General features: G+C 34.1%; 1 protein-coding gene across 2 annotated transcripts; it reads right to left on the bottom strand.

Annotated features, from left to right (window-relative positions):
* Positions 1 to 583: 583 nt before the first annotated feature.
* On the bottom strand, positions 584 to 3,142 carry LOC110789078 (uncharacterized). Of its 2 annotated transcripts, none has more exons than XM_056838957.1 (4): positions 2,765 to 3,142; positions 2,301 to 2,451; positions 2,023 to 2,220; positions 584 to 1,096 (listed from the first exon to the last, which is right to left on the bottom strand). In XM_056838957.1, exons 1-4 carry the CDS (start codon positions 2,875 to 2,877, stop codon positions 935 to 937), a joined length of 624 nt encoding a protein of 207 aa, XP_056694935.1. In that variant the 5' UTR covers positions 2,878 to 3,142; the 3' UTR covers positions 584 to 934. The 2 variants fall into 2 exon arrangements, with proteins under 2 accessions (XP_056694935.1, XP_056694934.1); XM_056838956.1 differs by having other exon boundaries at positions 2,301 to 2,457; positions 2,765 to 3,137.
* Between the last annotated feature and the right edge of the window lie 9,975 nt (positions 3,143 to 13,117).

Below are 13,117 nucleotides of genomic sequence, written 5' to 3' on the forward strand. Positions count from 1 at the left end.
AGGCTTAAAGACGAGTCCATTATGTTGTTACAAAGGTTACAAAGCACATTTAAGCCCTGTCGTAATTCCTAAAGAATTCGTGTTTGGGTTATAGGCCTGACATCATCTTGCATTCGTGTTTGGGTTATAAGCCTGCCATCATCTTGCATTCTTGCTTACCTGTGGCCTTTGGGTTATAGGCCTTCTAGCTTGCTACGGGTGGGTGATACTTCCTCCGTTTTGTATTAGTTGACACGTTTTGACTTTAGCACTATTTACACAAGTTACTTCGTCTACTTTTGTGATTTATAATTAAGAAAAAACATGATCATGTGATGTTTTGTAAATTCATATCATAAATAAATATCAACTTTTATAATATTTGCAAATAATGGAAGATATTAATGTTAGAAACAAGCAAACTATGGATTGATATAAGTTTGCTGCTGTTGGATTTAAAAGGTTTCGCAAAATTGTTTTCGTTGTATTTTGTAGCTATTCCCTTGAATTCTAGCTTCATTTTAAGTTATAGAAAGAACACAAACAAACGAATTCGACAGATGGAAAATAGCTAATGGTTGCAATAAGAAATGGAGACTGCACATACCAATGTCCAGGCATAACTTGACCCGAAACTTGTTGGATTTCTATTTCTAAAACACGGAGAATGGAGACCGCAAATATTTTTAGGACACAAGTGAACATCTAGATTTCACAAGCAACTGGAAACCTATGACAAGCTTTGATACATCCTCTTTGTGTTTCTGCCTTCCAAAGCCACGGAGGTAAGGCAAACAAAAAGCAGGGTATTACAAGTCACAACCGGACCCCTAATTCAAAACATTGTCAACCCCATGATAAAAGCGTCACTAAACAAACATATTATTAATGTTCTTGTTCTTATTCAACTTCCTCCATCGTGTACAAAGTATGAAACAACATTAAGCAAGCTTCCTCATCCCATACGTTCTTCAAGTATGAAACAACATTCAGCAAGATTAATCATCCCAGACAAAATGAGGACTGAAATCCAACATTGTAAGCTTTTCACCAGGTCCATCAGTTGGATGAGCAACCACTCCCGGACACATCGCACAACCAAGTTTCGCTTTGTTACCTGGTGAGCCATATGAAAATATAGAGAATATGAAAAACCGGTAAAGTGAAAGGGATTGTAGGAGTATATTTTCATAAAGCCAGGGTAAGGGGGAAAAGAGCAATTAATTATTAAACATGAACCTACAAATTTACAGATTTCAATGCACTCAACTTAGGGTTGAAACCAAAAAAGGACAATTAAAGAAAATTTAACTTTGAAGTTCAAATGCAACTACAAAAACAAAAGTCAACAATCAAGTATACTACTCCGTACTACTTTTTTATCAAAGAAAAAGAAAGAACCAAAGTAAAACAGTATGACATCATAAACACATCATAAACAATAATATCATTGTATTGTATAATATAAAAGACATCGCTTTCAATGTTCAAAAAAAGGATCAGGGAAGCGATCGTTATAGGATTTCAATGAAAATCTCAAAAATAAAATATTTGTTAGAAGATAATCAAGAAAAACCCATCAAAAATGCTCTTAAAGATGGTAATACTTTCAACATGGCAGGTTTTACATTATGGAGTATATCAGAATATTTGTGCGCCATATTCTGTCAACGCTTCTCTTCTCTTGCAAAAACTTTTTACAGAAACATTTGCATTTGCTTTGTTATCCTAATGCTGATAAGTGATAACCCAATAGACCAATTGGTCAAACACACTAAACATAAGATTTTTTCCACAACGCTTCCTAATACAAAGTACTCCGTATACATTACACCCTTAAGGAAGCTTTTCTAACATATTGTTCGGTAATAAATAAAAGGTCAAGGTTGCCATAAAACTAGTTACAGAAAAACACATTATCAATTCCAGATTCGGCAATGGATAATATGTAGAATAAGGCAACATCACGCAAATATAATACTAAAGTAAAAGTGATACAACAACTAGCCTAAGCCTAACATAATAATTATCAATGACACGTACCATCCAATATCTGGTAAGAACTGGGAAACATTTCATCATCAGAGTCCGTTTCCATCTTAGCATAAAAACCTTGGTAGAAAAATCACTACCATTCAATGGAATTGATTTAGGCTTGGCGGTGAAGTTGCAATGGAGGTAGAAGTCATAATCCCGGGAAACACAGACATCAAGGCAGTCGACAAGTTCATAGTCAGTTTGCTGCAACAAGAAACGATATTCATGAAAAAAATCCATTAAAGGACATAATACAATACAAGGTAACAAACAACATTACATACATTTTCAGCATTGAACAACTCCAAAACTTTCTTGGCACACGGCCTGATGCAGCCGACGCGGGCTTCTTTGTGACGCATCAGGTACACGTCAGAACGCCCGGGAAGAAATACATAAGGTGGATCCCAATCGGGCGAATAACGACGATTTTCGCTGCAACTTAACCAGGTAAATGAAAAACAAATTCAAATTCAAAATCAAACCAAATGGACACACAAATTCAAAAGCAAACCCAATTTATTTTCAAACTCGAATTTAAAACAAAACCAATTTGCAACCCTAATTCGAAAGCTAACCAATTTGCAAACCCTAATTCCAAAGTAAACCAATTTACAACCCCAAATTCGAAAGCAAACCAATTTTCAACCCCAAATTCCAAAGCAACCCCAAATTCGAATAGTTAAAAAAATTTAGGGTTTTCGATTTCAGAATAATATATGCGTGTAAAAAATTGAAGTTATCTTACTGTGATAAAGCTACTTTGAATTCTTCCTTTAAGTCATCGACTATCTGTCTCAACGTATGCATATCAACAATAGCTTCAGGCGCAGCCATCCCCGGAACTTCAAGCGCAGCCATCTCCAAAACCTATTTCTGTTTAAGCAAAATTAAAAAAGTATTCACTGCTTCTTTAATTAAATTAATAAATCAATTCCAATGTACTCCATAAATAAATAAACAGCTGCTTCTGTTGTGGAGACTCGTGAGAGAAGATGCAGAGATCGGAGAGACCGTCTGCTGCCACTTTTCGCCTTGAGAGAGAAACTAATTACGGAGTAATTTTGTTTTTTTAATCTTAAAAGGAAGAAACTGATTAGATTTTGCAACCACGGTGGATTCTTGTCATTTGTACTTGGGGGTACTAATAACGATGGCCCTAAATACACATGGACTAACCGTTGCCATATTAATTCAACTGGTCTTTTGGCTCGTGCAAAGCACGAGCTTCACTTAGGATAAGCAGTTTATAACATAAAACATAACTATAGTTTTTATAAATTTTCTTTTGTATGAGTGGATGTAATGTTCCAAAAAAAATGTATGTAATATTTATTAGACAATACTTTGTGCAAGAATGTTAAAAAAACAAAACATAGTTTTTTATTAGCTACCCACTAAACCAGTCGAACAAACGCCTAATAATAGGCAAATCCCGGGGATGAAGTATAACAAAAGTTCCCTCAAAAACAATTAAGGGGCTTAACCTGTGACCTCCAAGTCACAAGGTGAGTTATCCACCAAATTGTGTTGTTTATTCAATAGAACTATAGAAGTAGGTATTAATAGTGTGTGTCATTCCATAACAATATTTTTTAGACTCAGTTATCAAAGACTCATTCGATCTCATAGTCCTTGATGCTTTTGGTACATTTGGTTACGGGATTTGAGCTTTTGATCATATTGCATATAACCATATAATTTTGCAGACTACAGAATCATTACCTTTGTTCTTTGTATCAGTACTCCTGCCTAGATGAAGGTGATGTCGGAGATACTTGTAAGGGCAATTGATTTTTAACCTGGTAAAAGGTAATGCCATAGGAATTTTGGCTTAAAACTGTATTTGTCTTTGTTGATTATTTTTCCTTTTGTAAATACTTTCTTTCCTATGTAGTAGTTAATATTTTTTTGAAAAATGTGTCATTATATTCCGAATATAGACTGAATTATGAAAGATGTTTAGAACTTTAGTAAAAGGATATGTTTATTCTAACTATTAATTTATGGTCTTTGAATTCAATGTATGTCGCGACTTGTTTTTATCACAAGAAACTTTAAAGAGCGAATACTGTATAATATTTTCAGCAAGATAAATTACCGTGAGCCTAAATTCTCATAAGAAAAGTAAAACTTTTAAATAAGTCGTACTACATATATAATTTCCACAATATTGAAATTATTATTAATTCTCATAAATTTACACAAAAATGTGCTCATAAGAAATTTCTAACTTGGTAAAAACATAAAACAATACAAAGTATAACATAATCAGGGAAAATAGTAAAAATATATAGCATCCTTAAGTGGGAAAAAAATGATTACTCTGTTAAAGCTGAACTTATTACCTTGTAAAAATTAAATAGAACACAAATTACCAAATTTTAAAGGATGTAACGCAATAAGAAGAATTTTTTTGAAGAATGTTTGGCAATTTTGCCCGATTTTTAGCAAAATGGATGCAGTAATCAAATGATTGAAGATTGAACCATTTAAATGACCAAATGAAAAAAAGTTATAGTGAACGAATTAGGGAAATACCTTGGTTATAATGAGTTCAAGAACCGAAAGAAATTACAGAGTAATTCTTAACCATCTTGAGTATACACGAATTATTGGATAATACCTGAGGCCAAAACAACCAAAAATTTACAGATCGGAGTTATGCTTACATGTGATGTAGATGGGATAATTATAAGAAAACCAAAATGAATATATAACTATGTAAATCGTCTTAAAGTAAAAAATTAAAAGAGGATGAACATCATAGAATAGAGAATGTAATTGAAGAGAAAATGGAAGATTGGAAGTGGTCTGATAAATACCGAGCACTTAACTGCAAAACCCATTAAAACCTGATGTTGTTTCAATTATGTATTAAATGGCTCATTGGTTTTTTTTAAAACATGTTGCCGTTTCAATTCATATTGAAGAAAGATGAAAAGGTGGAATCATTAAAGTTGTAACATTGAAGTTTATTTCTTTTCATATTTCTGTAACATTGAAGTTATGCATTAAATATTGAAGGAAGATGAAAAGGTGGAAGCATTGAACAATGTGGTGATTTACTGATTGTAAATTCACGTGGCTTAGTAAAAAGGAATGGAATAAAGTAATGACACATGGCAAAGTAAAATGCATGATGATTATGTGTCTGCCATGTGTCTTCAAAATAATGTTGCTTACGTGTCCTTAAATTGGAGTTGGTTTTCTTTTTTAAATACTAGGTATTGACTAGGTATTGATTGATTGATTTTGGAGTCTCTAGACAGGGCTTGGGTTACTCAAGATTGGATAGGAAAATTTCCGAATGCTAGTTTAAAACACCTTCCTAGAGTCACGTCCGATCATTGTCCAATTCTCTTGATCTTAGAAAACCCAGTTCCCTCCAATAGGCGTCAAACCGTTCCATTTTGAACCAATGCGGCTCATGGAGCCTTCTTTCGGTGGGGTGGTTCGAGGGGCTTGGGCGAGGGAATGTGATGGCCTGGCCAAAAATTTGATCTATTTAGGTGAGGAATTTTCTAATCGGAATTTAAATGAGTTTGGGAATATTTATGCATTACCAAGGTCTTTAAAAGTTAAAACTCTCGATAAAAGATCAGTTTAGTCTTTTAACTTTGAAAAGTGTCGATTTAGTCCCTTAAAATAGATGGAATCAGTTAATTATATTAACACCGTTTGTTTTTCCTTTAAATTGAATAAAATAATAATAAAACTGTTTTAAAAAAATAAAAAACTAATTTATACGTGTTAAAATGATCGAAACCGCTAATTTTGATTATTACTTAGCCTTTTCATTTGTTTATTAAAATTTACACGCTTCATTCCCCCCCCCCCCCCTAGGTTCTTCCACTCATTTTTTGCGGTAATTTTTTTACTGTTCCCAACCCTATTTCCCCCATTTTTACTTCCCTATATTTATATTCCCCCCTTCCCTTCCCATTTCACTTTCAGTTGTCTTTTTCTAACTTATTCACAAAAACACAAAGAGCATTAGTAACTATTGCTATGTATTTTTTCTACATAATCATCAAAGCGAGTTGACCGTTGGGAAGGAGGACTACCTTCTAAGAAGCCGAGAGTGTCAAGGTGGGACAATGATACTTTCATTCGTCCTCTTTGTCAATTCTTTCATTAAAGTCGTCTTTTTTCTTTTTTTGTAGAGAAGCATGACAAAATTAGAATTTTTTATTTAGTAATATTTACTCAAAATTCATGCTCGCATGTTCTTGGTAATGGTGTTTTATATGTTAATTTAAATAAACGTCACTTAATTTTGCATAATTTAACATTTTCAGTATGAACTAGAGTTCGTCAATTTTTTACTTTCCAATTTTTTATTCGAATTGATGCATGCATGTTCTTGAAAATGGTGTTTAATATGTTAACTTAAACAATTACTGTTTAAGTAATTAGGGTTTTTATTTACTAGTTTAACTAAGGGTTTCTAGTTAAATCTAAAACAGAGTTGCTTGATATTGACTTTGGGCTTTAATTTGACCTTAGGTGTGTATTCTCTACGGGAAAATCATCCCCTATGCTACGCACATGACATCCTTGTGAGTGAGATCTTCCCCAATTTAGACTGGAAGTCATAGGCTACTGTGCAGATGACCTGCAAGCAGTGGAGGAGGTGGTCGAAGCTTCGTTATCGCCTCTCATACTCGTACCCTCCAAGGAGCTACCATGGGTGATCATGGACCTTATCGAGTATAACGGAAGTGACTTCCACGCCTGAATTAATAACGCCTGAATTCAAGGAGGAGGAGGAGGAGGAGTTATTGGTGGTGGCATGCAGGGGTGGGTGGTGGTGGCCCCTCATTTGTTGAAGCTTTAGGTTTTATTTTCTTATAGTTTCTAAGACTAACTCACTCACCACTGTCATAGCAATGTAGGTAGTTTGAAGGTGACAAATGGTTTTTGCTTTTGGTATTTGTTACCGCTATGACAGTGTGTTATATTTAATAGTAGGGTTCTTCCATCAAACAACATGGGATGGAGGATGGTTAACGTAAGGGAAGAAGCCTACCCTTTTGTGGATGTAATTGGAATGATTCAAATGATGAAATGAAATGGATTATTTTGGTTATATATGTTGTAATGCTTGTATTTTGTTTCAATTGTTAATTTGGTTTCATTTGATATTGGTTTCATTGTGATCATATGTTCTTTATTTGATATTGGTTTGTCTTGTATGTATTGGTTTCACTATGATCAGATGTGGATGTGGATGATTTGACTTTTGAACCCTTGCATAATTGTGCATCATGGTGGTGAATGGGTTGCAGAAGGGAAAATAGTTTATGTTGGGAGAAAGGGTGAATATCTTTGATGACATCCCTTAAATATTCAGATGGAAAATATGTGAAAGCATTAGTTAATGATTTTAGGTTACACTGATATAGAGAAACTACATTTTTGGGACCCTAGACAAGAATTCAAGAGTGGGGTAAGGTTTTTAGGTTTTGATAGTAGTACTTATGACCCTTTCTTAGCTCTACTTTACAAATACAAAAACATTCATATCTACACTGAGCATAAAATCAAACCTCACTTAAAATTTTAATATAAAAATAGAGGTGGAGGGAAAGATGGAGGGCTTGAAAGTTTCCTTGACTTGTTGATTGGTGATGGGGATGATGTGGTAGACCTTGATTCTGACATTGTGGAACCACCTATTACAGTACTCCCACCTAAACAAACTCAAGCACAACCTCAAACTGAACCAGATGCTGAAATTGATATGATTCAGAAGGTACAAATGAATATGATGATGAGTTAGCCATTTCTAGGTCTAAGATATCTGATGATAAGAGAAGGGGACTAGCTAGCTTGTGCTAAGGACTTGATATGCTGAAAAAACTAGCAGATAGTAAGGGTGAAGGTGGACTGAATTTAGGGGATGACTTAAAAGGATTTATGTGACCTAGACAGCTCCATGGGACCAGAGGATGAGTATGATGTTGGGTACCTAGTTGCACCACCACACCATAAGAGGGAGGTTAAGAAACAAACTGAAAATAATACTAAAGAGGGTGATAAAACCTTTTATGTTGACCAACAGTTTGAGAATCCCATGACTTTTAGGAAAGCAATCATAGATTACTCCATCGATAAAGGAAAAGACATTCCATTTGCTATAAGAATAATTCACCAGGGTATGTGGAGAGTGTGAGCACACAGATAAAGGTTGTAAATGGAGAACGCGAGCTTCATGGGAGAGAGGAAGATGGTCTTTCACAGTGAAGACATATGTCAGTAAGCACACTTGGTGTAGGACACCTAGCATTAAGAAGATGACATCCACTTGGATTGCAAAGTACTATCATAATTTGTTCAACGTGAACTTTATATGAGAGTGCAAGATATTCAGGAAACCATTTGGTTAGAAAATAGTATAAGGGTGAGTAGAGCCATGCTATGAGAGCTAGAAGAAAGGGTCGGGCTCTTATTGTTGGTGAATACAAATAGAAGTATGCATTACTGCCTATATATGCAACTGAAATACTAAGAAGCAATTCAGGGAACACAGTGAAATTGAAGTTGAATTCAAATGTGTTTGAGAGAATGTACTTATGTTTCGAGGAACTTAGAAAAGGATTTTTGGTTGGATGGCGACCTTTTATTTCACTGGATAGATGTTGCTTAAAGGGGCCATTTGGGGTTCAGTTGTTAGTAGCTATTGATAGGGATGGTAATAATAATAAAATATTCCCTGTTGCTTGGGAAGCTTGTGAGGTTGAAAGCATTGACATGGAGTTGGTTCTTGGAACTTCTAGCTACTGATTTAGGCACTAGTGAATGAGCTGGATGCACATTCATGTCTAACCAGCAAAAGGGTTTACTTGAAGCTGTTGCAACTGTGTTTCCACAAGCTGAAACTAGGGTGTGTACAAGGCATGTGTACTGTAACTTTAGGGGAGTGTTTGGTGGTGGTTTAGAGTACATAAGACTGTTATGGATTATTCCATAAAGCACAATAATAAGTCACTTCAAGGAAACATTGAAGTAATAAGGGGTATTTCTAGTGAAGCTGTTGGAGATTTGATGAAAAGTAACTACAAGAAATGGTATAGGGCTTTCTACACTCCACTATCTTGCTCTGAGTGATGTGCTTAATGCTTACATCTTGAGTGCAAAGCACACGCCTATTATTACCATGGTCGAAGATATCAGAGAGGATTTGATTCAAAGGTTGCATAAGAAAAAATAATTTCTTTGAGAAAAATAGATAATGTTGTGTCCTAGGATACAAAATCAGCTAGAGAAACACAAGATTTGAGCAAGGGGTTGGAATGCATACTGGGATAATGGGTTTTGCTATGGAGTAAGGGAAGGTGCAACACATGTTATGTATATGGTGAATATGAATCAACATACTTGCAGTTGCAATGCATGGCCGGTGAGTTGAATTCCATACAAACATGCAATTGTTGCAATATGGAAAAAAGTAGACCCCCCCCCAGAACAGTATGTGAATGGTTATTTCACCAAATATAGACCTACATGAAGGCATATGACTTTTTGTTGGAGCCTTTAAATGGTCCCCAAGAGTGGCCTACTTTTACTAGCATTGTTGTGACTCCCAATGTGAAAAATGTTTGTGACAGACTTAAAACAAAAACGAGATATGGTGTTGGAGGGCTGACTGCATGTGGTAAGCTGGAGATAATAGGATGTGTCATGACATGCAGCTTATGTATTCTGTCAAGCCACAACAAAAGGGGCTGCAAGAATGGCCCTAAGTAACCAGAACACATTAACACTCATGCTCACTCTTCCCATGCAGAACAAACCACAATATAACAACAACACTCAACAACCAGTTCTGTTATCCCATTGCACAATATGGATTTAGATATTTATACCTACCCTAATGGGTTTTAAAAAATAGCTATTGTAACTAATTTATTTCACTAAACATCTTTCTGATTTGTTATTTACATGTACTATAAGTTAACTTGTTTCTAATTTGTTTCATATGCAACCTACAACCCAACATTTCACCACACCACAGAGACAAAGAGTTGCAACTTTCTATTATAATCATGGAGGTGATCAAACCATCCACTCCTTCCCTGCACAAGATTTTTCATTGTCACGGACTCAACCAAGTCAAGGACAACACATAATATCAATCCAAGCATTGATGCACGATCTTGCAATGGCTAGAAGATTGGAAAGGAGACCTAAAAATCCATGAGATAATATATTATTGCAATTAAATTTTTCATTACATTAGTGCAATTCATTAAATTACTTACCTATTCACTTAACTTCAAACAAACGTAATAAAAAAATCAGAACCATTAGGATAACAACCCACACTTCATATTTCACATTAATACTTGGTTTTTTCATCTTGCTCATCACTTATTATGTCTTTCTCTTCCTTTCATAGCAATTAGCTTCCCTAACTTTTATCCTTAAACTATCAACTTCAGAAGAAAAAAAAAAAAAAAAAAAAAAAAAAAAAAAAAAAAAAACTTTGTTTATCTTGCATTAACCCGAATATGATCATATTTGTTTGCCAACCTGCGGGATCTTGTTCATCAATCCAGCTAAATAATATGCAACCCCTTCTTTTCATTTCAACATCGTAATCTGGACAAGCAATAAACCTCCTACCAGGATTATCTTTTGTCCATGCCCTTTGGATGGACACTGTCAATCCACATCGGCACCTCTTTGGATGTGAATTTTTCACCACTAGTGAACAAAGACATAGCTCTGGTCATCATACTGATACTGCAAATCAATTATTGTTTTTGTTAACTCTAAGTATGTTTAAGTATTGTTTAAAAACAACTAACTTTAATGGATTTACAAAAATGGCAGAAAATTACCTTTATTCTGGAGAACGGTCAACTATGGTGAAGCAACAGTGAAGGAACACATAGATGATGATGGAGAAGATGATTTTTTTTTTTTGAAAGTGTTGAATTATTTATGTGTAAATGGACTGTTAAATACTCTGTTTCTTGAGAGCTCCAACGACTAGTTTTTAGGAAATTTTTCCTTTATTTTTTAAATAATTACAGGTAAAAGTAACTGTCATTTTGTCATTTTCTGCCTTTTATATTAATTTGCCTTTATTTTTCATTCATTTAAACAGACGTTAGTAACAGAAGCCAAAAAGCAGCAATTTTCATCCAAAAGCAGGAACCAAACTGAACTTTTGCCCAAAGTTTAGGGCCTGACAGAACTCTTTAGTCCTAATCTAAGTATCATTTATTTTCCAATTGGGAAAATTTTCAATAGCTTAACAAAAGTTGTCAATTATTATCTAGCTTTCTAATTAGTGATGTCAATTGCTACTTTAATTCATTTCCCGATTAATTAATCAAGTAATAAGATCATAATTAATCTTGATTAGACTTTATTTATGACTTAATATAGTAATTTAATTACCAAATTCTATCTAATGACCTAAAAATAATCTGGTGCACTTTTGCAAATTGTTAGGTACACTCGAGAGAGTATCGGGAGGAAGGTACTCTCGCGCGTTAATATATAACGTCATGTTCGCTTTTTATGAAAAAAATAACATTAGCTTTGTAAAAAATAACATGAAAGCGAGAATAACATATATTTATAGGAAAAATAACTTAAGTGTATAGGAAAATAACATAGGTTTAAAAGTGTTTGTCTCTAAATTTTAAACGGCTTATGTTGCAAATTTACATCAAATTTGAATGCTGAAATATGGTTTAAAAGATTAAAAAAAAAGGTTAAAGGTTGAAGAGAAAGAAAATCACATATTAAGTAATCATTGCAACAACCTTAGGTATCAACGAATATACAATAAATAATATAAGTACTAGATAAAGTAACATATATTATGTCAAAAATAACATGCGTAGTACAAACTTATGAAAACATATTAGCTTATAAATTGACGGAAATTACGAACTGAATTTTAATTCATGATTCAATTGTGTCATTGCCTTCAAGTTATCCAGAACTATAATTGTACAATTAAAAAGAAAAAAGAAAAAAACTCAAAAAATTAGGGTTTATAAGTCAAAAGTTTCAAAAACATGAAAAAAAAATTAGGAAGAAATTACATAATATTTAGAAATGAATCTTTTTCACCTTGTACTTTTGAATTCCTTGTTTTCTGAATGTTTTTCAGGCTACTTTTCTTCCATTTTACTTCAGGAATTTTCAAAAATTGCGAGGAGAAATGTAAATGAAGAGGATACTTTTATGAAACGTTAATGGAGAGGAGAGAGAAAGCTTAAAAATTTCCACAAATGGCGGTTTGTGACAATTGTGGAGTGAGAAAGTGGAGAGGAGAGAGAGCTTCGAAATGGAAATGAAGCGTATTGTAATCTTTCATAATTTTAAGGCTATTTATACTTATAATTTTGGCAATTATGTTATGTTACTTTTTTATTTCGTATATTACGTCTGTCATTTCACATGTTATTTTATGTTACCCACCGTTCTATGTAGCGCGCATTTTATTTTGTATTGTATTCACTACGTTTTACCCCGAGAGTACCATTTGGACAGTACTCTCGGGTATATAATTCAGTAATTGGTGCACGTTGAATGATATGGAACTATAGATGCACCTAGGTGCATATACCCCAGATGCTCCCGGATTCACCATAATAAGATGCGACTTTGTGATACATGTCATATGTTTTAGATAGGACAAAACAACAAAGTCGAATGTTATTAGTAAATTCTACCATGTGAAAGTTAGAAAGAGTTGAATCTCAAATAGACATTTCTCATCTGCAAGCGCCAAATAAAAATAAAAATAAAAATAAAAATAAAAAAGCGAATACTGGCACAATCAACAAGAACTCTGGTCCCGCATGGAAGTAGTCTCTGATTATATCCAAAACAAGTTCGCTTCCTCTGAACCTTAACCTCTGACATCACAGACAAAAGAAACTCGACGATCCATATCTTCACTGTACAGTTCGTTCCCATTCTTGCTCCTTTTTTTTTCCAATGACCAGTTTTCATCCAAACTTTACTGTCTCAAATGCTCCATTAGAACTCAGGACTCAGAAGAGTCAGAACCAATAGATATAAAGAAAGGGTATCAAAACAAGTATATTAGAAAAGACAGACAGACACA

The sequence above is a fragment of the Spinacia oleracea genome, chromosome 3 (assembly GCF_020520425.1).
Source record: "Spinacia oleracea cultivar Varoflay chromosome 3, BTI_SOV_V1, whole genome shotgun sequence".
Classification (NCBI taxonomy): Eukaryota; Viridiplantae; Streptophyta; class Magnoliopsida; order Caryophyllales; family Amaranthaceae; genus Spinacia; species Spinacia oleracea.